Source organism: Ursus maritimus, unplaced genomic scaffold, assembly GCF_017311325.1.
Source record: "Ursus maritimus isolate PB19 unplaced genomic scaffold, ASM1731132v1 scaffold_9, whole genome shotgun sequence".
NCBI classification, from domain to species: domain Eukaryota; kingdom Metazoa; phylum Chordata; class Mammalia; order Carnivora; family Ursidae; genus Ursus; species Ursus maritimus.
The window spans coordinates 77,679,153-77,705,863 of record NW_024427107.1 but is presented as its reverse complement, the minus strand read 5'-3'; the positions used below and the strand labels follow the sequence as shown (position 1 = coordinate 77,705,863).

Sequence of the window (26,711 nt, the reverse complement as noted above, 5' to 3'; positions counted from 1 at the left end):
GTAAGAGCCTATTTTATTTCTGTAGCTGTTTTTGGTATTACTCATTTTTATACCCACCGTCTAGCATAAGTATTGGCCCAGGGTGTCTGGAGGATGTGAACGGCACTCTGGAAACAGTCATGGAATGTGGACTCTGCACTGTGCTCTTTTAAAGCAGCATTGTTTCCCCCATTCCTTCTGATTACAGGTGAAGAGCGACTACATGTCAGAGATAGCTGACCGCGTGGACCAGGACATTGCTTTGAAGTTGGGCTGTCTAGAAATACGGTAAGGGGGTAACTAGGCAATGAGGGCTTTGCTCATCAGCGGTGTTCAGTAATTTTGGAAATTATCCAGGTATTTTCCTTTTCCTCATAAAGATTGTTAGTAAAATATTGAATAAAATTTGGTAAAAATTTGAGATTTTGAATTAGGTTGTCAGTGCTACTTTTAGAAATCTTAGGATCTTCTAAAATGATGTTTCATTCTATTTAGAGTGGAATGATTGATGAGAGTGTGCGTGTGTGAGCAGGTCTGAGAGCGCTCCCCAGGCATCCCCTGGGGGATGGAAGCGTGCTGTGTCTGTGGGATCCCAGGTGTCAGCACTCGCCACAGGTGGGGACCGAGGGGTTAGATGTCTAGTGCACGCCACTTAGATGGAGACATGAACAGCCACATATGGCTGGTGGCTGCCGTGCTGCAGGGTTAAGGGAAATGGAGATCTGAGAATACTGTTCTTCTTTCTGATAACATTTGTCACCATGTGTCATATATTATTTTCTATGCTACCATTTTAATTTTGAATAAAAGAATATTTTACCTTTTTCAGATGTGATTTCAATTAAAATTTCCTTTGGGCTGCTAGTTTAAGATGAATTGGTTAAACTAGCCAAAAGTTGATTACGTGTGCTCAGAACAGTTAGTGAGAATTTGCCCCCAAAATCACTATTTTTTATACTGCATGAGGCTGTTACATACCAGTCCCTAGAAGGACCCAAGGGTGGTTAAGGTATAACTCTTAACTGCTCACTAAAGTTTGTGTTCAGCATTAATTCTATTTCCCAGTAACAGAAATCATCCCTCACTGGTCTCCATGCTCCTGTCCTGCCCCTGAGCCCTCAGTTCTAGGCAGAAAGCATACTTGGGTGCTCCTTTCTCACTACAGACAGTGCTGTACTAGGTTATCTAGGACAAGATCGGAAAGCGTGAGCTGTTGTGCGAGTGGCAGTGGGACCTCCTTTGGTTCTAGGTAACTTTCCTGCTCCTTCCCACTCTGGCCTCCTGTGCCGTGTTCATCCTTCTCCTCTGTGCCTCGTTCAGTGTCCCTGATTTCATTATGAAGTAATGCATTGCAGGAAAAGCCTGACAAATCAGCTCCCCCTCCAGGCCCCTCCCTTAACACCCCCCCCCCACATGAATACAAAGCAAGAAAATCAATAAAGTGACCCTTTTGGGGCCCTTTGTAATTTTTCATCTAAATCTAGTACTTTGATTTTTAAGTAGGCCAAAGAAAAAGCCAAACAAATTTGAAAAGCAAAACCAGTATTTTATATTATTATAGGCAGGTTTGAAACAAAGTCTCATTCTCCAAAACACGACTTGAAATGATGTGTCATATCCGTGTGTCCCAAAGCAGCTCAAGCCAGGGCTTATCCTTTTGTAAGGTGTTATGTATGAGCGTGGCAGGTTCTGTAGAGAGAGGACCTGGCTCCAGTGAGACCTGAGACTGCTTGAGTGGGTAATCTGGAGTAAGAGGGGGCAGTGCGGACTACGTTCCGAACGGTAGACGGCACTTACCGTGCTGGAGCCTGGCGCCTCTGCCTGCACAGCCTACTCTGATGATTCTGTGACACGTCCATGCAGTTCCCCTTGGTGACACATGCGCCCCCGCAGGAGTTGGTGTGCTGCTTGCCTGGCCAGAGCAGGAGGCTGGTGTCCCTGTAGCTGTCCTGCTCGTGCGAGCACTTTCTCGTGGAGAGATGAGCACAGCAGCCAGCGGATGTAGCTAACCTCTTTTACACCTGGAGTCTTTACAAGGAGCCAGACCTGCTTCACATTAAAAGAGAAAGCAAGATCGTCCAATAGGACAAAGTCTGTGTTCACTGGTCTGTGCTTCACTGGGGCATGGGAGTAATGCCAGGGGTCAGATTCGGACTTTATTAATAGTGTATCAGGATGTTTGTGGCTGAGCCACAAAGTAGTTACTGTTCAGCAGCTTAGACGCTCCTTATACGTGTGTGTAAATATGTCTTCCCTGGTTTTAGGCGCTCGTACTGGGAGATGCGAGGCAACGCGCTAGAGAAGAAGTCCAACTATGAAGTGTTAGAGTAAGTATCCCACGCCGAGGCTGTGCCGCACGCACCCAGAAATAAGTCAGCCTTCAAACTGTGGGTTTATTAGTTTACCTAAAGCTAAATTCAAAATCTGAAACACTACTGTTTCTAAAACAATTCTGTCTGGAAGAAGGGAAGTTTTTTAAGCAAAGAATTCTTAATGACAGTAACTGTGTGAGCAGACAAATTTTAATTTGTTGATAAATGTCTTCAGGCTAATAATGTCTATGGCACATCAGCACAAACTTCCGTCTCTGTAGATTTAATCATATTGGGGTGAAGTTTTGCTTCTAGTTGACATTGAATTCAGAATTGCCGATTCAGTTATTACTTATATTCTCTGTATACGTGGTTGAACAATTTTTTCACAGGTGTAGATAATGTGACTCGTTGCTCGTGTATCAGGATATTTAGAATAACTGAAAAATGTTCGGGTCATGGGATTAATCTGTGTATTGGACTGCTACATCGGGTTGTAGTAGACGCAGATAAGCCGTGCTGGAGCTTTCGTCTGGGGAGGCTGGGGTTCTGCACTTCGTCTTTTTGATCATTCACGCAGCAAGAGAGAGTTGATCTTTAAGTCCCAGTAAAGGTCCGTTGTAGTTTCATTAGGAATAGTGCCACATCTGGCCAACACTTATTTTTCTGGCTGTATTATTACTGAAATCCTTGTGGTATTTGGGAGATGTAAAATAAATTGGTAAAATAAAGTAAAAAGTTATCCATTACTCCTCTGCTATGATTAGCAGCTTTAACTGGCTTCAGATTTTGTTTGGACTTTCTTGGAGCCCAACTGCGGCCACAGTGTGAAAGTTTAATATCCCACCACTTTGAAAGCAAGATTTTGCAGGGGAGTTGTAGTCATTTACACAGTAAAGTAGAAATAACCATTTTTGCAAATGGGTTACAGTGCAGGTACAGCCGTTTGGAATAATAACTGGTTATAGGAGATGCGATAGTTATTGTTTATAATTAACACGAGCCTCCTTTGTGCCAGGGTGTGAGGGGCAAGAGTGTCACCTGGGCCATCTGTCCTGTTTGAGGCCCTGAGAACCAGCTCACCGCCTGACTTCTGAACGTGACATGTCAGCATAGCCTAGAGTCCGTGACCGTGTGCAGCATAGAGGACACGCGCCAGACACGTGTCTGTGTTTATCTGAACACATCTATACGTATGTTGTGCCCTTCGCGGCTCGGATAGGACAAAAAGGAGTTGGTTAGAGATGAGTGAAATATTTGAGATTAACTAGGATATCTTAGCAGGTAGAATTATTTTCAGTAGAATGTTTCCTGACCTGCAGTGGATGGTGTAGAAATAGTGAGACCATTAATAACCTAAACGGAAAACAGCTAGCATTCACTGTGGTGTAGATTTCTGTTCACAGTTGTCACATTCTTCAGCCTCCCAGACTCCTAGTGCTTAAAATACACATCACCAGAATTGAGGAGATCATTGAAGATCTTGTCTGAGGTGATACTGGGTTTGTCCTCAATTCAAATGGAGGTTCAGGAATAACAGGAATAGTTTTACGTATTTGGTTATTTGGTCGATTATCTGTTCCTTTGTCCATTTATTTCTTTACTCTTTAGTTCACTTAACAGATGTTACTGAGCATGCGCTGAGCCATTGGCAGCTGAGTGCTAGATATTCAGAAACTAATAATACAGAACGTTCACTCTCAGGAAGCTTCCAGCTAGCAGGGAGACTCAGATGAGTGAGTAGAATTGTAGAATAATGTCCTAGGAACTGAGTAGAGGTACCTGGGAGGCGGGTGTCCGGAGCGTGGTACTCGATGTCCGAGGTGGTTTCACGGGGAGATGTGGTCACCCCGAGTCTCAAAGAAGGCATGTGGGCAGGTGGGGGGAGCTGCCCGGGAGGAGGAATGAGACTTTATGAAGGCACAGAAACACAGAAGGTCAGGTAGCAGCTAAAAAACTGTCTGTTCATGGTGAGGGCCAGGTCACTAACAGCCCACCATGCTCTTCAGAAGCCTGTGGTCCTTGCTCGTTGCTGACTCCTGGGCCATCCTAAACAGAATAGGGTGCGAGGAGATTTGTGATTTAGAACTCTGTTTGTGGGACTGGGGTTTTATTAAAGAAGGTTAAAAAAGGGAAGCAGGGAACCAAGACACCACTGTGTCCCTCCTGCGCACTCGAGAAGGAGCGGGGCTGTGTCGTGGGCATGGCAGCACTGGCGGCCAGCGGGGTGGAGGTGGCCAGAGCTGCGGTCTGTGTGCCGGCTGGCTGGTTAGATATGGTATTCTGTCCTGGGCCACAGGGGTACCGCTCACGGGAAGAGTTTCTGTTTGGGGGGAACTGGAGAAATTGTTGGAGCATGTTGATTTTCAGTTCTAAGGGAACATGTATATTTTTTAAATGCAAAGGAAGGAGAAATGTGGGTTTATGTCATATGTTATAAAATCACTCATACCAGTAGCATTAAAATCTTTCATGGTCCCCAGTGCCTGGTTTCTAATGTCATTCATCAATAAAAGGAACCAGGGCTCCTTTGATAAATAAATGCCTGATGCTAGAGAGGGGTGGGGGGACGAAGTCCAGGAGGGGCCTGAGCATCTTGGTCCCAGAAGGGAGGAAGTGCTCTGCCAAAGTGTCACAAGAGCCAGCTGAAGGGCCTAAAGCTCTAATCATTTTTGCTACAAAATGAGCAACATTGTTTAGATTATAACCCAGAGTATAGATATGTGTGAGTCCATACTCATACGTGAGAAGTGACAAGTCTCCCATACAGAAGAATTATAAGTAATTTACGTAGATATGACCACGAAGGAGACAGAGCATAAAATCCCACCTTAAAGGATGGGCTGTACTTCATGACTTGTGTAGGACAGTGTGGAAAGGGGTGTGGGGAGAAAGTCAGCTGCAGTGAAGAAACCTGGCAGACCCCACCTGAGCTAGATGATCAAGGCCGTCATCAGCGGTGATGAGCCATGCTGATGGCAGGTGCCCTTGGTGGGATCCATTACCTCTGTTGGCTTCCTCCCCTAAACCCATAACCCCAATCTCATCATGCGAAATACAGATAATTCCCAGTGGGGGGCCGTTATACAAAATACCAAACCAGTACACCTTAAAACGGTCAAGATGGTCAAAAACAAGGAAAATCTGAGAAGCTGACATAGCCAAGAAGAGCTTGTGGAGTCATGATAATTAGGTTGGATTCTGAAACAAAAAAACGATTTAGAAAAAGTAATGAAATCTGAATGAAGTATAGACTTTGTTAGTAATAATAAGTCGATGTTGATGTAGGAGTTGTGCCTGATGTGCCATTGGTAATGTGAGCTAGGAGCAGGAGGGAGACCTGGGTGTGGGGTATCCGTGGGACTCTGTACTATCTTTCCAGCGTCTCTGTAAAGCTAAGACTATTCTATAATAGTCTGTCTCAATTTAAAGAGAAATGGTAAGGGAATGGAGGTGAAAAGCCAGCGGGTAGACAGGGATGACGATCTCAAGAGTTCCATTCCGTGGTGAACAGTTCCCTTAAGTCCGAGAAGGACCTGGACCTGGCAGTTAGTGACAGGGTACTGAATGTCGCGACTTATGTCGCGGTGGAAGCTCATCCTTTTGCAGTGACCTGTATCCTGCCCTGTCTCTGTGAGGCCACAGTAGGAACTGTGGTGTCACAGGATGAAGTGAGCCAGGCATACTGTAAATACTGTAAAAAGGACACAGAGTCAACAGGACAACAGGGGCCCGAATGAAATCCCCACGGATCGTGCATTGACACGTTTGTGGCAGCAAGAATAGGCGGTTAAAAGAAAGAAAATGAAGAAGCAGGTATCCATCAATGGGGGGTGCTGGATGGTGTATTTGGAGAGTTTTCAGTTTAAGATCTGTTTGCCTCGAGGGGCACCTGGCTAGCTCAGCCGGTAGAGCATGCTGTCAGAACTGATGTAAATTTAGCTTATTTCTAGAGATTACAGAAACTGAGGCGATGGCAGAGTAGGTGGGGGCAGAGGACAGACCCAGGCACGAATGGGTGGGGGTCAGTGAAGTGGAGAACGTTCGGGTTACTGTCCACAAGTGAGGATGTGTATTTCGGGAGAAATGGGTGCAGTGTGGTGTCATCACGGGCCTTCTCAGGGGGTGTGGGTGAAAAGCGGAATTATCTGTAGTCTTGAGGCGGCTGTTGTGTATTCTCTACTAAGTCTGCTATGTAAATTAGGCAGACTTGATAGATAAGGAGAAGAAGGGCGGGTTTAAGAGGCTTCTGTTCCAGGTATGACTGTGCTGGGTTTACCCCGCCAGCTTCCTCCCTCCCTCCCTCTAGTGGTTCCCAGTAGCTGCGGAAGTTGTGTGACTCTGCCCTGTTGTGGCAGAGGGTCTGGTGCGGGTCCTGCTTCCACTGTATCGTGCCCTTGGTGTGTGCTTGCAAGGCTGTAGAGTGAGGGCGATGCTGATGCCTGCCTTGGTGTGCAGAGTTAGGACGGCGATCTACACTGAGAGCTGAACGCAATGCTGGGCCTGAGTCAACGTTTGCCGGTAATTATCTCTATTTGGTATGGCGGTGATCAGATCCAGAGGAGAGCTTGTCACTCACGATGAAAACCAAACTGTGTAGAGTTACTTCACAGTGTTTTTAAGAAAAAAGCGTATAAAAGAATGTCAGAGTTCATCTATTAATTTCGAGCCTTTTAAAATTGTTTTCGTTTGCTTACAAAGGTAGTAATCAATCTAGCTGGAGAAAATTGGAACGGAATTGTCTGATAAGAATCTTAGAATCCCAGTTAGTGTTCATCACCCTCACAGTCTCATTGTCTTCAGAGATGCTCTTTTTTTTTTTTTTTTTTAAGATTTTATTTATTTATTCGACAGAGATAGAAACAGCCAGCGAGAGAGGGAACACAAGCAGGGGGAGTGGGAGAGGAAGAAGCAGGCTCATAGCGGAAGAGCCTGATGTGGGTCTCGATCCCATAACGCCGGGATCACGCCCTGAGCCGAAGGCAGAGGCTTAACCGCTGTGCCACCCAGGCGCCCCCAGAGATGCTCTTATAGACTCCCCCTTGTTTCCATGCGTGTGCACAAGGCAGTATAGAGCTCAGTGTGAGAGTAATGACGCTGTATGTGCATCCTGCTTCTTTCCGTCAGCTGTATTCTGGAGAGCTGTTTGCACTAACCAAATGCATGTCAGCACAGCAGTCCTTCAGATCCACGGGCCGTGCCACGTGTAACCAGTCCGCGTGCGGGGGACGTTCGGGCCAGTGACAGTACGGGGCAATGTCACCATGTTTTCTTGCTCATTTTGCCCGTTGACCAACAAACAATAGCTTGTTTTATTTACTTTAGCTTGATTACTGTTGTTATTGAACACCTTACCGTATGTGGGCCATTTTATTTATTCCTTTTTTAAAATTGGCTGTATTTTCTTTAACAGTTTTTACATATATTTATGTTTTTCTTATTAATATTAAGAGGTTTTTGTCATATGAACTGTGTTTGTATTATTTGTTCTGTATGTTCTTCCCAGATTGTCTGTCAACTGTGATTATATGGCTTTTCATCATACAGGACTTGTTCTTTTTTTCTTATTTGTTTTTTGTAATGTAATAAAATCTGCCAGTTATTTTCATTTTAGTTTTGAGTTTGAAGACCTGATGTATGTTCTCCAACTTTGTGGATTTATTTCTGTTTTCTCATCTCCAAATGGGCAGAAGTCTTTTCAGAGGTTTTCTTGGTGTGGTAACAGCTTCTCTGGCTTCCATGGAGACTGTCTTTTGGGCTGGCATAAGATCATTTCCCTCCAGTAATTTACTGAGAAAACATTCAGACACACAGAAAGTTTGAAAGGACCGTGGAGCAAGCATACGCATACCTGTCCCCTAGATTCTACAGTTAACATTCTCCTGTATTTGCTTTATGTGACCAATTTTTATAAGTGTTTCAGTGTGGTTTTAAAAACGGACTTTCTATTCAAGCTGGTTAACGTCTGTCTTTCCTGGTCTTTTTTTGTCTCCTGACATGTCAGTAACTGAGAAGGCGTGTGTCTCCCTCTGTGAGAGCGGCTATGCTCGTTCCTCCTGTTGGTCAGTTCATGTTTGCTTTGTATTTGTGGCTTTTTCATAGAAACACACAAACAGAATGTTTTTATCTTCTTGGTTAATTGAATCTCATGTCATTATTCAGTTACCCTCAGGGTGCCTAATGATATGTACTTTCTTGTTTTGGGGGGACTTCTCCCCCTGAAGTCTTCTTTGCCTTCTTTAGGTTAGCATAGGCCTAGCTTTCATTTTCTTTCCTTATATTACTTCTTCTGTTCTTTCCTTTATTACTTTTCTTCTGTTACTTTGCACTTTATCACGTCCTTACACTTTTAGGTGTGTCTCTTATAAGCGTCATAGAGCCAGATTTCGCAAATCCAGAATGTGTGTCTTTTAACTGATGGATTTAATCCATTCGTATTTATTAGGATAAACGATGTATTTGGACTGGCTTGTGTTGTCTTTATTTCTATTGTTCTTTTTTTTCCCCCAAAACTTTTTTTTGGGGTGTGTGTGCGTGTGGTTTTCTTTCTTTCTTTCTTTCTTTCTTTCTTTCTTTCTTTCTTTCTTTCTTTCTTTCTTTTTTAATGTTTATTTCTTAATGGGTTTTCTTATTCCAAATTTTCTTCTCTAAGGATTTGGAAATTTATGAACTATTTCTGTTCTTTTATTAGTTACCCTTACATTTTAACCTTCTATATTAACTTAGCCAAATCTAGATCTTAAAATTCTCTTCACCCTCTCTTCTGTAGTGTAAGGACCTCTGGACCTCCTAACTCTCTGCACCTCCTCCCAACTCGCACGCTGTTTCACCCATATGTTAGTTCTGTCTTTACTTAAGCCCCACATGTTAGACATGTTATTATAAGCTCATGCAGACATTGTTCATTTGGCGCCATGTGTACCATTTTATCTTTTACACATTCTTGTGTCTACCTCAGACCACCCTTCCAGCATCCTTTTCCTCAGACGCTGTATTTGCTCCACACTTGAAAGATCATGTTCCAGTACGGCTGTTGACAGATGTGCTGCCGTTTCTCTGTGGTCCGTCTTTCCTTTCAGATCTTTGCATGGCTCTTCGAGTCTCACTCGTGCCTCATGCATTTTGTTCATGACCCAGCTTGGAACAAGGTGTGCTGCTTGATTCTGTGGATTCACATTTTTCATCCGAAAAGTATATGCCATCAGCTCTGGAATTGTCAACTAGATACATTTGGACCTTTGTAACTCTTAACATGTTTCGTATTTTCCATCTGTTTCTCCCTGTGATGGGGTGTGTGTCATTTCTCTAGACTGTCTTCTAAGCCTTTCATTCCCTTCTAAGTAATCTTTCTATCATACCGTATCGGCTCACATTTCATTTCACCATTGATACTTTTCAATTCCAAGTTCATTTCTTGGGAAGTGATCTGCTCTTTGTTCCCAATTACCTTTTGTTGCATCCTTGTGCATGTGATGGTGCCAGAAGTGTCTCTGTTGGCTCCTCCTCTGACTCACTCCAGCATCCAGGTCGCTTGACTCAGAGCTGGTGGGCCAAGGTTCAGCAAGCGGGGCTCCAGAGGGGCTTGTTCGAGAGCCAGGGGTGAATGGCACAGCTGCAGCCTCCCTCGGGTCCAGGCCCAGTGCCAGAGCACCAGCATCCCGTCCAGAAGCCCCAGAGCAGGTGCCTGCAGCCGGCAGTCCCAGGCTCCTCACCACCAGCCCTTAGCACATGCCAGGCTGGGTCTGCAGGCCTGCCTGTTTGTCGCCGTGCTGTGTACACAGTCTCTGCCCTAGCGCAGCCTACCTTCTGGTGTCAGCTTTCCTTTTTCTTGAGGTACATTATTTAAAAATTCTTCTATATGTATCTTTGGTGGTAAAGTTCTATTTCTGACATCTCGAAAGGTGGCTTTACTCCATGAACAATTCTTGACTCATTGTGGTATTTTCCCAATACTTTAAAAATCTATGAAGCTGTTCCTTTGGTTCTGTCTTTCCACACTACTGTCGGGAAGGCTGATACCGGGGCTTTACATGTGGTGCCCGCTGAATGGGTCGTCTGGCTCTGAGCAGACTCTGGTCATCATCCTGCCCCAGGGACCGGGCAGCCTAGGTCCTCCAGGGCCTCAGCATTTCTCTTTCCTACTGAGTATTGCTGGTAACTTGAGGCCACTTAGAAAGGTGTATATTTTCTGGTACAGAAAAGAATTCTACACAAATGCAGAGTATCACTTGTTTCCTATTAGTTTATTTTCGGGTTCTCTTTTTCCCTGCCAGTAAGGAGAAAAAAATTGTGAAATAGTCTACAGGGTTGCCTAGTTTCTGTGAGAAAATTTAAAGACAATCTCAGTTGTTTATAACCTAATGAAGAATACCCCTTCAACTTTACCAGGTTTCTAAATAACTCTTTTGAATCATGCTGAAGATAATTGGGCCAACCTCTTAGAGTGGGGAAAGCACTATGTGGGGCCTTCTGTAGTTTTTCTTTAAACTAACTAAAGAGCTAGTCTTTCCATGTCTTTCCAACCTTGATAGAACCAGTGTGCCTTCTGTGTAGACAAAGGGGAGGTGTATGGTGGTGACCCCCAGCCCCGGCCCCAGAGCATGGCCTCCTGAGGGTGCACGCTTCCAGGGAGCGGAGTGGCCTGCAGATGGACGACACTTCCTTTGTACCTTTATGAGTAGAGGCAAGGCGGGAGAGGAAGGCAGCTGCCACAGGAGGTCAGATCACAGGTTTTAAGAAAAATGTTTTGTACTCAAGCTAACAAGCGCATCGGGACAATGACAAATTAACTAAAATAAGCTAATAAAACCGTGTTTAAATTATGGTTCCTACTGTGATGTCATTGAAGGAAGAATTTTACATACCACTGATTCGTGTTGAAACTACAGACTGTGCGGTCACTTTATAGGAACTACTTCACTTTTCAGTTCTGCTCATTTCCTTATTATGTGGTTCGCTTTTTAAAGAGATGTGTTTTTAGTCATCTTTGCGTGTGGTGTGTTCCTCTGTAGTTGTTTGTGTACTTGTGTCTGTTCTCTGCTAGACTGTCAGCTTCACGGATAGAGTGCCCTCCTGCTATTCCCGTCGCCTAGCGGCGTCTGACATTTATGTGGTATTCCCACTATCGGTATTTCTTGAATGAAAAAAAATTCATGATTTAAAATTAATTGAGGTTAATTGTAAGTTTGCATTGTTTTCATTTTTTCATTGTCTTCCTAATAGCAATCTAATGCTTTCTTTAGTTACCTATAATATATAAAAGAAAATGCCGATGGATTTGGCATGAATTTAACAGTGGCTTAACTGAGATAAAAGGGCATTTCTCTTTCATACAAAACAAATCCTACAAGTCCTAGGCGGTCACTGTTCCTCATCACCCGAGTGCCAGACCTCTTTAATCTTGCCATCCCATCTTCCACAGCATGCCCCCATACCCGCCCCCCCATGACCTAGGATGGCTGGTGGACCCTACCAATCACGTTTGTATTCCAGCCTCCTAGAGGAGGAAGAAATGGGCACCCTCTTTCTTTCCCCTCCCTGCAAGGACACAGGTGTGTATGTAGTACTTTCCCTTAGAGGGACATGGGCTGAGTCATAGTCACATGGTCACAGCTGGCTACAAGAGAGGAACATAGTACCGTGCCAGGCCATCAGACAGCTTCGTACCCAGGAGGAGGGAGAGAACGCCATTCAGAAGTGAATAGCAGTCTGTACTGCAGTTAGAGAATTTTCATATTTATCAGTTTTTAAGAGGCTTAAGGTATTTTAGAGGTTAAATATTTCAGTGGTTTTTTTATATTAAAGATACTCAGAGCAAGGATGACATAGGGATGCTGTATGAAAATGCACATTTTAGTTGTATTTTACCGTCAGTTGTGGTTGCTTTTTTGCCTGGGCTTTAAATCTTTGAGGAATTATGTCCACAGATTAGTTACCCAGCGCCAACAGACAAGGCCAGGGACTTCTCAGAAGTGGTGCCAAAGGGGAAGTAAATTTATCTTTGACATAAGACTTTACTTACAGTGAAGCTTATTCCATACTCTGGTCTCCCAAAGCCTGCTCTGGTAGGACCTGTGCACTCAGATGCACGTGTGCAGGACACGGCCACGGGCTGGGAGTGTCTAGGCAGGAGCTGTGCACTCTGGAGAGTTCCTCCTGCTGTGTGGTTGACCCTGAGTGTCAGGGAGAGGCTGCAGGTGCTGAGGACTGCCGCCTGCTGGAGTTCTCTATGGGGAGGGGCTGTGGAAGGGCAATGCCTGGAAGCGGGTGGGCAGCCCTGACACATGGAGGGGCAGAGCTTGGAGGCTTCACCAAGTCCTTGTCAGTCAGCAGTGGTTTAAATCGTTCCTGGAAAGGACAGAGGTAAATGAAACATTAAGAAGATTCTGGTTTAAAATTGATCACAACTATAATTTTAAGCTCCAGAAAACCTGGATCGCAACAAGCAGACTTATTGGTTTTGGGGCCTTATTGTCTGACAGCAGCTCTGTGAGTTGATTGTTGACCCTGTGTCTCCCCTGAGGAAAGGGGGTGTGTGCGGATTGTTCTGCCCCGTTTTCCAGCATGGTGCCTGGTGTAAGTAGGCAGGTGAGGGCAGCCTTGCTTTCTTTGAAGCTTCACATCAAAATAATGTGAAGCTTAGAGACCAAGTTACAGAAACTCTTTCTGCTAATCCTGAGAGAAAAGTAGGAAGAGTAGTCATCAGAAGCTTCCTGCTGCACAGGGACAGGCCGTCCCAGCTGAAGGCCGCTGGTGTGACTCCCAGCTCCATTCTGGAAGGTCCGCTGCCCTGCTGCCCATCGTCCTGGGACGCCTTCCTCTGGCTGCAGGAGGTTGGAGTGCCACGTGGTCATCCTGTGGTCACTGTGCTGGGTGTGCAGCTACACCCAGCGTCTGTCTGTTCCGCTCACCCCTGTGCTTACTGGGGAGCCCTCCACCCATGGCCCCGAGCCCTGGAGAATCAGGGTGCCTGACGTCCTGGATTTACTGCTGCAGCCCAGTGCGGTGTCCCACTGTGGCGGCAGTGTCCTCTCTGCCCGGGGACAGCGTGGCAGCCACGCCCCATGTGAGGCCGCTGAGCACCTGACATGTAGCCACCACGACAGGGAACTAGATTCATAGATTAATTTTAGCTAACTTAAGTATATATTGCATCACATAACTACTGTAGCGAATAGTACAGCTCTCACCTAATATTAATATCTTATCAGCTGTGTGTGGGTTTGGAAATTTCCTTTGTACATTTGTGGGAATCACGCAATCTAATGCTTGATTTGGGAATTGGGGTTTGGCAGTATTCTAAAAGTTTCACGGAGCTAGTTTTTGTCCAGTGAGTTTATGTGCATTTAGGGTCTACACCTTGACAATTATGTGTATAGTAAAGAATTACCTTGTCATAAAATAGCTGTATTTTGTTGAAGACATGTAAGTAGTTTTTATTGTTTTTTTAATTAAAAGATGTTATTTATTTGTTCGACAGAGAGACAGAGAGCACAAGCAGGGGGAGCAGCGGGCAGAGGGAGAGGGAGAAGCAGATTGCCCACTGAGCAAGGAGCCTGATGTGGGACTTGATCCCAGGACCCTGGGATCATGACCTGAGCCAAAGGCAGACACTTAACTAACTGAGCCACCCAGGCGCCCCAGTAGGTTTTATTGTTTGATTCACGTCATCTCTCACTTGTGTGGAGTTTGGGCTCAGGTGAGGTTCATGACACAGGAAGCTAAAAGCTCATCAGCTACACATCAGAGGGCATGCCGTCACCCAGTGCCAGACACGCATGGCTCAGAGAGGCAGCCTCACACTCAAAGTAGGACAGGCTGCCTGGCCCTGGGTGTCCTAGGAGAGGGTTTAAATTTGGATGTCTGTAATAGGCTCTCCCTAACACTGTGAACGAGGCGCCTGAGGTGCTCCTCGGGGTTCCTCAGAGTCCTCCACCATGAAGCCTAAAGTAGACTGGCTTCCTGATTAAATTAATGGGTGTGTGTTGTTGAACTTTTCTGATGATTTCGCGTACTTTAGCCTCATTTTTAGTTTCTCACTTGCCAGGTGTCACATTTTTTTTTTAAGATTTAAAAACAACTTTTTAAAGATTTTAAAAAAAATTTATTTGAGAGCAGAGTGAGAGAGAACAAGTGGAGGGGGGAGAGGCAAAGGGGGAGAGAGAGAAGTAGACTCCCCTCTCAGCGGGGAGCCTGACGTGGGGCTTGATCCCAGGACTCCGGGATCATGACCTGAGCTGAAGGCAGATGCTTAACCAGCTGAGCCACCCAGGTGCCCCAGGTGTCACATTTAAAAGAGTTCTAACATATGGATAAATGTTATAAATCCATTGCTCTAAAACAGTTGGAAAAACTAAACTGTATACTTGCCAGCATTAGTTAGCCTTAGCTTTTGTTTTCCCCAAATGGAGCTGTCTTCACCTTGGAAATAAAAATAACACCTAGAAATAGGTTTCATTTTTCGCAAAGAAATATGCCCGCTCTCATTTTTCATGAAACATACAACCCTTTGGGTTCATCTTTAATTTCCCCCATTTGTGACAGAAATGAGTGTGATAAATTCTTTGCTTTCTACTTGACTCTAAGAAAAGTAGGTGCGTTACCTGTTTGACTAACGGTGACGCTGGTCTCACAGTTGGGAAGAGGACATCCCCTGCCCTGGTCTTCCCCCTCATCCTTCCCAGACTTTGGTGGCCAACTGCCTCCTTGAAATCCCCACTAGGAGGCCATGTGCACCTTGCTTGCACCCCACACATCTGAAACAGAACCCACCCCCAGCCTCCCCTTCTCCGTGCATGGAGTCCTCTCACACATGTCCAGTCATTGGGCACTCTTGGCCTGGTGTCCACAGGTCTGAATATCTTCCCTTCTCACTTCCTCTGCTGCCTGCCCTCCCACCACCTCTTCCCTGGGCACCTGCCAGCCTTCTTCCCACCTACTCTTCCGGTTTTATCCTCCCCCCCCACCCCGCCCCGTATATTCTGCTTACGGTGGAAAAGGGTCACACCTCCCTCTGCTCATACAACAGGGAGTCAGACATGTGGCCTGAACTCTCACCGGACAGGAGAGGCACGTACAGTATTTCTGGAGGAAAGAGTGGTAGGGACTTAACACCCTCTTATTTCATCCTCAGCACCACTGTTTGCAGCAGGATTTAGCGTTCCCGGTTTACAAATAGATAACCTCAGGTGTATAGGTGTTTAATAATAGCCAGATCCATCCTGTAGCAACGTGAAGATTCCAGCCCAGAGCTCTCTGTATGAAAACTGTTTTTTAGCATGGAACAGTTGCCCAGAAAGGAAAGTAGGGGAGACAGTGCTCAGGAATGGTGCCTAAAAATTCTAGAGTGTTTCTCTTTACATGTTCATTGTACTGCTTCCCATAGTGGCTGCCCCCAAACCCTTAAATGCTAAGTCCCTGGGTGTTTAGGAGGCAGCAAGAAAGGGAAGACCCCTCGGGGGACACTTCTCCCTCTTTGATAACCTGTGATCACAGTAGATGATGCAGATCTGAAAAGATAAGGAAGGGAAGTTACAAAGCTAAGTGGTTAGAAAAATAAATGGAAAACCAGGGTTGTATGAATTAACTGGGAGGTAGAACCAGAAAACAGTATGTCCTGGAAGTCGAGAAAGAATTTCAGAAGCATATCGTAGACATAGTAACAATGAAAAAGAATGGGAACCGAGACCAGTTTTGGATTTAGCAAGTACTGACTAGTAGTCGGATTATAGTAAAGGGGGTTGAAATGTTTGGTTATAGGATCAACCATGTAAACTCCATGTGATTTCTGTAGTTTCATTTATAATGCCGGCTAACTTACAATCATGGATAAAGAAGTCATCTCTTTTGTATTTTAAAAAATATTGTCTATTTAGCTTGTATATTCCTTGTGTAATTCTGAAAAGATACCACTGTTCAGGTTTCTCCTTCTTGATCCTTTTATGTCCACCACCTGCCTCCAGACAGTCCCTGAAGGCTGCACAGGCTGTTTGATTTTACTAGAACACGAGGGCCATCTAGTGACCAAAAATCCCGGCACACTCGGTACCAAAGGAAGTAGAAAAAGGATGAGCTAGTCTTTCTGGTCTGTCTTCTTGGCCAGAGTGTTTTGAGGCTCATGATAGTAATGATCAATTCTGTAGCCTAATCTAAAGAAAATCACTGGGACTTCCAACCTTTCCACACTTTTAGCTTTCTGACTTTAGGCAAATCATCTAATTTCTCGCTTTTCGTTTCCTAACTTTGGTTAGATGAATGAATCCCTTAATCAAAAAAAAGTTTACTTAAAAAATAGTCAACTTTTAGGATTAATTCGAGGAATTTTTTTTAAGCTTCCATGGTGTATCCCAAACCTTTTCCTTCTCCAGCCAGTCTGCTTTGTCTACAAATACAGTGTCACCCGGTAGGAACTGGTGTTTATAAGGCAAACCTTCAAGCAGTGTTTACTCAAACATCACCATCTGCCAAGAGGCACAATTGTAGAATGGTTTTCAACAGTGAGGGTTAAAACAGGAAAAAGATGTTCTACTGAAAGCAACTTGTATTGATGTTTTCTACTCATATCTAGAAAATGATTTGTCCCACCCCTTCCCTGACTGTGCTGATAAATTGGAGCTTTATTTTACTTCCTTCCTTCCGGAATAATACGTGGAAGGATAAATAATTTAAATTGCATTTATGTTCTTGCAAGAATGTCATTATGTTAATTGACTTGGTGGTGTTATTTGTTAATACGCTTCTTTTTATGTTTCAGAAAAGATGTTGGTTTGAAGCGATTTTTTCCTAGGAGTTTACTGGATTCTGTCAAGGTAATTAGAATCTGCTTTATCGTAATCAGATGACCACGTTATGTAAATACCTCCCCGTGGTATGTGGTTTTCTCCCTTACGTGTAAAAGTTACAATGTAAAAAGGCTGATAGTTATTTTGCTCCTGTCAATGGCAAGTAGATTTTTGTAGGCACAGCTTTCTCCCACAAAGCCACGGTTCTACTTGTTGATTACGTGTGATGCCCAGCTAAGTCAAGACTAAGAACGTTGCGTGCGTGGTAGGCTTTGTCACCTCAGTCTTTATGGCCTCAGGTGTGTTGATACACGCACGTGAAGACGCAGCATGTAAACGGAGCAGGTGGTAGTGGAATGTTTGTGTGTCTGCGCACACACGTGCACGTGTAAGTGAGTTGTAAAGCTCTCTCTTCTGTTTCAAGCACGTGGGCGCTCCTCCTTGTGAGTGACTTATGCAGAGCATCATCTTCTCTCCCTCCCTGCAGAGGGAACCACAGGGGAGGGACACTCTGGGGCTCTGAGCTGTGGTTTCCGGCCAATCCAGAGCACATGCTAAGACATTCAAGTGTGGAGGGAGGGCATAGGCTTTGGTCAGGATAGAGTCCAGCTCAGGGGAGCTTTGCCATTTAGGAGACCCATGGTCTCGGTCCTGTTTCTTATTTCTACAATGAAGAAAATAGTATTTTGTAGGGTTGGAGTGAATATTTAACAGATTAATATATGTATGTTACCACAGTATCTGTAGCAATGCGGTTTATATATAAATGGTGGCTGTTATTGCTCTAACTTTTTATCACAGAGGTGGTGATCTGTACCAGATTAGTCACACGGAAAACCATCCAAGCAGGCTAAAATCCATGTTACAAGAGAATGTAGCATGTTGGACCAGAAAGCCCGCTCTGAAGCCACACTGCCTTGGTGAAAATTCTGACTTCATCACCATGAATTGCATGGGACTTTGGCCAAGTTACTTAATTTTACTGTATTTTAGTTTCCACATCTGTAAAGTGGGGATGAAACCACTTTCTAACACTTGGGCTTCATACAAGGATTAATGAATTCATAAACATAAAGTCTGAGAACAATGAACACCAACAGAACTCACTAGGTGTCACCTAGTATGAAGAGGAGAAGGAGCACCGAGCTTCTTACCCATAATTCATAATGATAAAATGCCAAGTCCAGCAGTTTTTATTGCATTAATCATTTACTTATTTATTTTTGAGCTTTTATTTATTTGAGAGAGAGAGAAAGAGCACAAGCAGCAGGGAGGGTCAGAGGGAGAGAGGCAAGCAGACTCCACCCTGAGCAGGGAGCGCGACTCAGGGCTCGATCCCAGCATGGTGAGATCATGACCTGAGCCGAAGGCAGCCGCTTCACCGTCTGAGCTGCCCAGGTGCGCTCGCATTAATCTTTTCTGCACAAGGGCTTCTTGCCCATTGTGCTGTTACTGTTTGTCCCTTACATATTGTCGACTGTGTCCCATGGCCTGTTACTGGGTCATAGTGTTGGTACAATTTCCCCAGTGCAGTAGGTGACAAAGGCCGTGTGTGCAGGCCTCTGGGTGCTGCTTGCTCTAGTGTCATGGAGGAGGTAGTACTGGCCTCCCTTTCTCAATACAGCTTCTCAGTAATCTAGTGGAAAGCAGATATGGAAGTGTTTGTTTTAAAGTATAAAGTACTCTACAAATGTATCAAACACAGTTAAGAGCAGAGAAGTATACTTCTCTGTAATGTTTCAGGCTCTTTTTCTAGTGTCGCTATCCTGGTCTTTTATTTTCATTCAAGTTTCCTGATCTACTCACGAAAGGAAAGGCTCGAGTGAATCGAGTGAATCGGTGGGGAGCCAGCTCTTGCAGTGCACTCCAAGCAGGTGATCAAGGCCAGGCACAGCGATGACCATTGGCATGAACGAGGTGGCTCGGGGGTGGCAGGCAGAGGACAAAGAGCTTTAAGCGAGGTTTGGTGTGGTGGGAGGGGTTGGAGGAGAAGTCCAGGGTGTTTGGAGGTGAGAACGGTGGAGTTGTGTCCTTCCGGAGGGTTATTAGGTACGGGCTGGCTGTACTCCTGGGGCTGGGAGGACGGAAGACTCGGTTTGACCTGGAGAGTCGTGCTGTGGTGCCGAGAAGGCCTAGGAAGATAGATCCTTGAGTGGAAGGGATGCCCCTGTGTCTGACTCTGCAGTTTGCTGGCAGGTGGGGCGGGGAGGAGGCATTCACACAAGTAGAAAACACAGTTCTTTACCAAATTTACATTTCACCGAATAGAAAAGTGCACTAGCCAATGTGAAATTGAAAAGCGGGAAAGTTATGTGAAAGTGGCTGCGTCATGTCAGTAGTGTCCTGAGCTGCTCTCAGGTGTGAGCCCCAGGGCAGCCTCACAGTTCCTGCATTCTCCTCAAAGCTGTGTACGGATAATCAGTTGTTACAAAAGGTGTGACCGCTGTCAAGTGACATTTAAAAAGGATGCTCATACTCCAAACAAGGAGCTCCCGGGCACAGGTCACAGGTGCCCTGGTGCAGGTGTAGCCCCGGTGACCCGCAGCACCTGAGGAGGTCCTCGGGGGATCGGGCCTGAGCCTCCCCCAGCGCCCCATCCCCACAGCAGGCTGTCCCAGACCTGGCTTCCACACGCCTTCGCACAGTCTCCTCACCGCCCCCCGTAAAGCCGGGGGACTGTCCTCCTCTCTCAGGACCCTGCTCAGAGTCTTAATCTTTACTTTCTCAAATTCGGATTCACAGTTCTTTCCTCGCCTGCATTTTGTCTGCCTGCCTCCACTGTGTGTTAAGATCCACGAGGGTCCCGATGATGCCTGCTGCATTCTCCACCATGAGTGCCGTGCCTGGCACTCGGTAACGTTAGGTAGATCTCACTCAGGCGACAGAGTGGACAGCTTGAAGAGCAACTGGGAAGATGAGTCGAGTTAGTGGGGAGCCGTGTAGGGAGGGGCGCCGTGGAAGGAAGGCCTGCTCAGGAGAGCGGCTCCAAGAGCCCCGCACGCTTGCTGCTGTGCACCTGCCCCCTTCCCTGACTGGACTCGTCCCTCCAGGCCTCTTGCAGGCTGGCCCTCGGATCTGTCCTGATGACTGGCCTCCCTGTCCTGCCACCGCTGCTGACTGCGGCGTCAGGGTGGCCGAGTCTGAGGGCGGCTGAGACCTGCAGCAGCTCTCACAGCGGGCTGTGGGCCTGATCACTTGTGGCTTTCAGAGCGTGGGCCTGACAGTAGCAGGGAGGACAGTAGAAGCAGGCAGGGCTGGGGGGTAAGGGACGTGCAGTGATCGGGCATGGGCGCTGTGGCTTCCATGGGAGCAGAAAGGGAGGCACCGACCGTGGGGAACTTGAGAAAACTTGCTCTGAACCAAATAAAGAGCAGTTGTGTTTTGAGAAGTTCAGTCGCTGCTGATTTTGTTGCAAGCAGGGGAGAATAGAATTTTTAGCTACTGCTTGGTGTAGGTATGGATTCATTGAGCAGTATAGATTCACCCAAGTTCAGCAGAACTCACTTCCCACCTGCTTTCTAATGTCATTTTGTAAAACAAAGTCTGTTTGGCTTCTTAAATAGCTTAATCAGTAGTTCATTTCCATAGACCAACATTTCAGCGCTGCACCCATCACCACCCAAGTCCCGAGCACCGCCCTCAGCCAGTGCCCATGTGGGGGAACAGCGGCGGTACAGGGTCCTTGCTTCAAAACCAATGCCAGTGGAACTTCCACTAGCAGAAATCCACATCAGCTTCTTGTTTCATCCCGAGCAGTCCTGTGGAATGGCCAGATCCATTAATGCTTGCTTTCCCCAACATAGCTATTCCAAAGGCTCACGTTGGAGAGCTGAGAGAGTACCTCGTTGTATTTGATGGAACTTAAGTAAGCTATGGTGGGAAACAGAACAGAATAGGGGGTGTATGTGCCTCTATTACTAAGAATAATTTACAAGATATTTTAAGTTTCTGTTTCTTTGATCATAGTAGTGCTGGAGACACATCTTTAAAAGCCCTGTACGAGTAAAACTAACAAGTCATACCCAACCTGAGGAATGTCATGAAGCTGTCCCGGCCAGAAGACACAGAGGAGACATGAGTAAATGCAGCGTGAGGCCCTGCAGTAGTGTAAAGTGTGTTAGTGGGCAGCCCAGTGAGTCTGGAGTTAGAGGCCGAGGTTTAGGAGCTAGTCCCAGTGTTCTGCACAAATGTGCTAGTGTCCCGTGAGGTTGGCTGCAGGGAAATGGGGTAGGGGGCGTTAAGGGGGCTCTGAGTCCTGTCCTTGCAGCTTTTGTGTAAATCTAAAATGAGGTGACAACTAGAATAGCCAAATTTCAATTTATTTGAATATAATTCACAGTAGAAATCTAATTTCAGAAGTAGAAATGCTAAGAGGTCCGTAGTCAACAGTCCTTTGAAGCATCTGTACACTTCCCAAGTAATAGTGGTTTCCTAGAATACTGTCAGGAACACTTAGTTTCATTCTCAGAGAAAATAGTCCTGATTCTCATTTCTAAGATTAACAGGTGACTGTTGCAGGCTTAACATTATTATGAAGCACAGAAATGCCTGGCTTAGCGGTCGTTTGCATTCATCAGTTCTTGACATCTGCCTGCCGGGAGGCATGGGGGCGCCAGGGGGAGTAGATTGATGGATGAACAGATACGAAGCCATAAAAACAAAGGAAGAAATCTTACCATTTGTGACAACACGGATGGACTTCAGTGTATTATGCCACATGAAATAAGTCAGAAAAGACAAACACTGTGTGATCGCACTTAAATGTAGACCCTAAAAACAAACCCCAAGGTCATAGATACAGAGAACAAGTTGGTTGCCAGAGGGGGGGGGGGGGGGTTGGTGAAATGGGTGAAGGTGGTCAAAGATACAGACTCCCAATTATAAAATCAGTAAGTCACGGGCATGTCATGTACGTGTAACTATAGTTAATAATACTGTAGTGCATACCTGAACATTGCCAAGAGAGTTAGTCTTAAAAGTTGTCATCACCAGAAAATAAAATTGGTAACTATGTGAGGGGATGGATGTTCGCTAGACTTATTGGGGTGGTGGTTTCGCAGTGTGTATAAGTACTGAGTCACTGTGTTATGCACCCGAAACTAATGCAATGTCGTATGCCAGATATAGCTCAGTTAGAGAAACACGCTTTGCACACACTGTTAATACATCTGTATTTAGCATTTGATGGGTGGGTGGATGAAAGAATTCAGTTAATGTATTCTCCACCTATTGTTCCTTTATTGCAAATTTTCTTTACCATTATGTTATATAACCTTTTCATCTGGGAAGCCCTGCAAGTTCGTTGCTGCTAGCAGCATCTGATAAATATTAGGCTGACTAATATAAAATTACTTCGTTGTTCACAGTGGCTAAGTAGTAGCGATTCCTAATGATCCAACCTCATGCTGAAGAAGTATCACATTCTGCGTGGTTTTCTCTCTCTCCAGGGATTGGTTTCAAACTGAACAGCATTCATAGATAGACGCCTTGTTTCCTAAATCCAGGCCTACACAAAGCGAGGGTTGAAACTATAATTAGGGACAGAACGCGCACCGGTCTTGCTTGCTCCAGCCGGTTCTGGAAGCGTATTGATTAACGTGGGCATAGTCCAGAAGGTTAGATCCTGTGGAGTTGTTTCCTCGCTGAGACAGTAGGAAACAGCCGGTGCTGTCTACAAGATCCTTTTCATAAGAACCTGTCTGGGGCCCCCTCAGACCGCAGGATTTTCTAGTTCTTGTCTGGCTTTGGACACCGGAGGCTTGGAGCAGCATGGAAGTCCAGACTGTGAGAAAGCGTGGGCACTCCCTCCTGACCAAGTGCCGCGGCAGTTGCCAGGTGTCAGGGTTGTTTCTGTGAGCACAGGGAACTAGTCCTGAATGGATCCTGGGGCCACTGTCATCCAAGACTTCTGCTTCTTAGCGTGGTGCCGGGCCGCCTACGAGAGCAGCCTTCAGGGGGCTGGCACCTGTCCGCGGGCTTGGCTGCCTGAGACAGATGCGGGAAAGAGTGCTTTGGACCCTCTGTGTGTCAACACATTCGTAGTTGCCACGTGCCCCAGAGCACGGGGCTGATGGCTTCCATCCCCTCGCAGAATTCGCGCACTCCTTGGTGTTCCTAGGTCCTCAGAACACACCGTTGCCTGAGGGAAAGGTCAGAAGGTGGAGTCATGGGCCCAGGAAGAGCACTGAGGGGGAGGAGGGCGAAGGAGCAGGACCCGGCCTCGCATTTCCACCTCAAGCAGTCCTGCTGCTGGCGGTCGGTGGGAGGACAGAACACTGAAGGGGGGCAGGGTGGGGAGCAGTCGTGTCACGGGATCAGTGCAACAGTGAGGAGCCACAGGGGACAAGGGGGTGCTACACTGTATTTTTACACACGTGCACATATTTACCTGTTACATGTGAGGTTTTTTTTATAACCAGCTTTGTAATGTTTAAAAAAAAACCCTGGAAAGCAGGAGTTCTGCACACTAACATCACCGAGTTTGCTGTAATAAAGAACCAACCCCATGAGCTCATGAGCACACTTGTTCCCTCCCTCATAATTTCACCAGCTGTCTTCTACCAAAACTTTTGGCTGCAATTTTTGGTGCTACATGGAAGGCGAAGGATAATAGGGTGGGACAGTGTCCTTTCTTTGTTCTTGAACCTGCCCAACCTTTAAGATACTTGTTAGGCACCCAGTGTGTGCTGTGTGCCGTGTGCTGGCCGGGCTCCTACCCTAACTGTGGCTTGTTGAAATGCCTGCACCCCCAATGCTCTGGTCACTCAGCCAGCTTCAGCCCCCAAGCTGACGGTCTCCAGGAGGGGGAGAGATGCTCTCACTGGGACCATAGACGCTGGTGCTAGGCTGGTCGGGCTGCGGTCCTGGCTCTGCCATGCAGCTCTGAAATTTGGGGTCTTTGTTGTCTCTGTGCCTCCATTTCCTCATTGGTAAGCTGGAGGTGATAGAAGAACTTCTCTCTGAGGGTGCTGCAGAGGTAGAGGGAGGCTGGAGACGAGAGGGCAGCTGTGCCCTCTGTGAGCCTCCCTAAGTGGCCCGTGACGACACGGCCCCGGACTTGGCTGCTGCTCTCTGAGGCTGAATCTCTCATCCACCACGTTCTTCCTCCTGACCCTGTGGCCTCGAGGCATCTCACGCTCAGTATCCCACTTGCATAGTTAGATGATTCAGTTTCCTAAGTACCCAAGGGTTGAAGCTGCAGAGTGAGGTGATCAGTTCATGTTTTAAAAAGAGCACCTGGCATCAGTGTGTCAGGTAAGTAGATGGTACCCCTGGGGGGCTGTCACAGAGGTCCGGCAAGAGTGGGGCTCTTGTGGTGGAAAGCAACAGAGGACACCATATGCATTTTGGAGAAGCACTAGCAGGACTTGGGGGTATAGTGGGTTTGAGGGGTTAGGGAAAAGAGGGGTCGGGGCTGCCACCTGGGTTTCTACCTTTAAGCAGTTGGGAGATGGGCCAAGATGGGGGTACTGAGCCTGGAGCGCAATCACAAGTTCTCTTCGTGGCCTGTCCACTTTCAGATGTGTGGGAAGCCCAGTGGAAACCTCAGGTGGGTGGGTGGATGTGTGTGAGTCTGACGCTCAAGATGAGACTTGAGCTTCTCGGCTTGAAGGAGAGCCTCCTGTCTCCACCACTTCAGAGAGAAACTTTTGGGTGACACGTTTTTGAAAGCATTGCACAAATGAGCAGGTGTAAGTGTAGAGTATTGTCAGTTTCTAAACAAGTGGCTGGTTGGGAATTGGCCACAAGGCAGAGAATTGGCTTCTTTTCTGGACCTCTTTGACGTGGTTCGAATCACAGCATGTCATTACTCATCTGCTCTGAGTGCAGTATTCCTCTTAGAGGCACGAGTGACTACATCAACTTTTTATTAGTCTTAATAGAAATGATTGGTCCCTGTGTTCTAGTCCCCATGCTCCTTGGACAGCCACCCTTTGCAGCCGCTACCATATTCTACTTTATGGTGTCCTGCCTTGTAGGAAGAGTTGGAGGGCATTCTGGGGCTTTCTGTGCACTGGTTTTCTCCTTTGATGGGCACGTGAGCAGCTGGCAGCAGTATTCCCTGCCTCAGACGGTTGAAATCAAAGAAATCAGAGCTGCCTTCCCACTTACATGCTAGAGAGTGAAGTATCCTCAGTTACGGGACGGACCAGATTTTATTTCCATTTTGTCTGTTTCCGTGTGGTTAGGGTATTGTGCTCTTACTCAGGTCTCTGTGGCCGGTCTACACGCTCCTGATGGAGAGCTGGACCTAACAGGCCACAAGAATGTTTGCAAAGCCTGAAGTCAGAACAACTATTGCATACCATCTCAGCCTGTGGTAAGAGTGGCCTTTTCAGTCCCTTGGCGCATGGCCAGTGCTTAGATGGGCATTCCCCAAAATATGTTTCCCAGACTTTTCTTTACAGCATCCAAGGCTAACCGTGCATTTACTGCGTGAACATATGCTGGTGAAACCGTGCTCACCTTGAGTCTGTTTTCCTTCTCTTCAGTTTAGACTGTGTGATCTGCAACTGTAATTAATCCTCGTCAGCATACCTAAAGTTCCACACTGTCCTACGCACCCGTCAGCCCCAGCCCTGGTTAAAACCAGCTCTTGGCCTTCTGACCTGGCCGCGGCCCCCTCTCCTTTCCCACCTCCACTTGGTTGGTGGGAGCCAGCTGTGAATCCGTCAGCTGGTGCACTCTGACGGTGCTGTCCCCAGCCCTGTCCTCTCCTGAGCTCCAGATCTGTGTGCCACTGTCTGCCTGATGGTTCAGATCCAAAGACATAAGGGTTGCACCCACGTCCAGAGTCGGTGGGACTTTATTTTCACCAAGTCTGCCCCTTCCGTTTACCCCTCTGTTCCATCCAGAGACCTCGTCCTGCCTAGGTGCTTGTTTTCCTGCCATCCCGCATACAGTCATCCGAGTGTCCCAAAGCTGCCTGGCTCTGTCCTTCAACACCAGCTTAGGGTCCGTGCCACTAGTGTTTCTCAGGTGGCCTATTTCAGGTCCCTGGCCAGTCTTTTTGCTTCTCACACCCTCCTCTACCCCTTCTGTGTGAGAGCAGCATGAGCCTTTAAAATGAAGGTCATGTACCATAGGAATGTCGCAGCACCTCCCTTGGCTCTTTGAACCCTGTCCTCTGCCTGTCTCGTCCTCTTGCACTGTCTTCATTCCCAGTAACTGCAGGCTACCGGGACTCTGTCCCACTCTTTGACCAGAGCTCGTAGCTGTCAGCTCACTCTCTGCAGTATCCCAGATCCAGTAATCCCTTGGCCACACGGGGGCCTTCAAGCCACTGTAGGTGGGCTGTCACCTCCATGTGCTGCTCCCTGGTGGGCCACCTCCTAGCTGTCTGAGCAGCCACAGCTCCCTGACCTGCTAAGGTGAGCACGCTCTGTAGGGTGTGGCCCCTCACGTCCTCTCTGCCCCCTGCCCCCAGCCTTCTCCAGTTTGCTGACTCTGATTCCTGTCTGAGTGCAGCTCGCTCTGAGCTCCCAGCTGGGCCCCTGGTCTCCTCCAAGATCTTCACTGGCCAGCCTGCTTCCCCACAGGCCTGCCATTTCAGTTCATGGTAACTCTTACCTCTCGGTGAATCTTGTTGGTTCTGTTGTTCAGAAGAAATCCACTGTTTCTCACCCCTTTCTGTTTCTGT

The 26,711-nt window shown here is 46.6% G+C and overlaps 1 protein-coding gene across 2 annotated transcripts in view; it reads left to right on the top strand.

Annotated features, from left to right (window-relative positions):
* PTK2 (protein tyrosine kinase 2) overlaps window positions 1-26,711 on the top strand; it is a 265,380-nt gene that overhangs the window by 124,756 nt on the left and 113,913 nt on the right. For both annotated transcript variants that reach the window (XM_040626121.1, XM_040626116.1), the window contains 3 exons: window positions 188-267; window positions 2,244-2,306; window positions 17,044-17,098. In XM_040626121.1, the coding sequence (XP_040482055.1) occupies window positions 188-267; window positions 2,244-2,306; window positions 17,044-17,098 (198 nt within the window). The remainder of the gene's footprint in view (window positions 1-187; window positions 268-2,243; window positions 2,307-17,043; window positions 17,099-26,711) is intronic.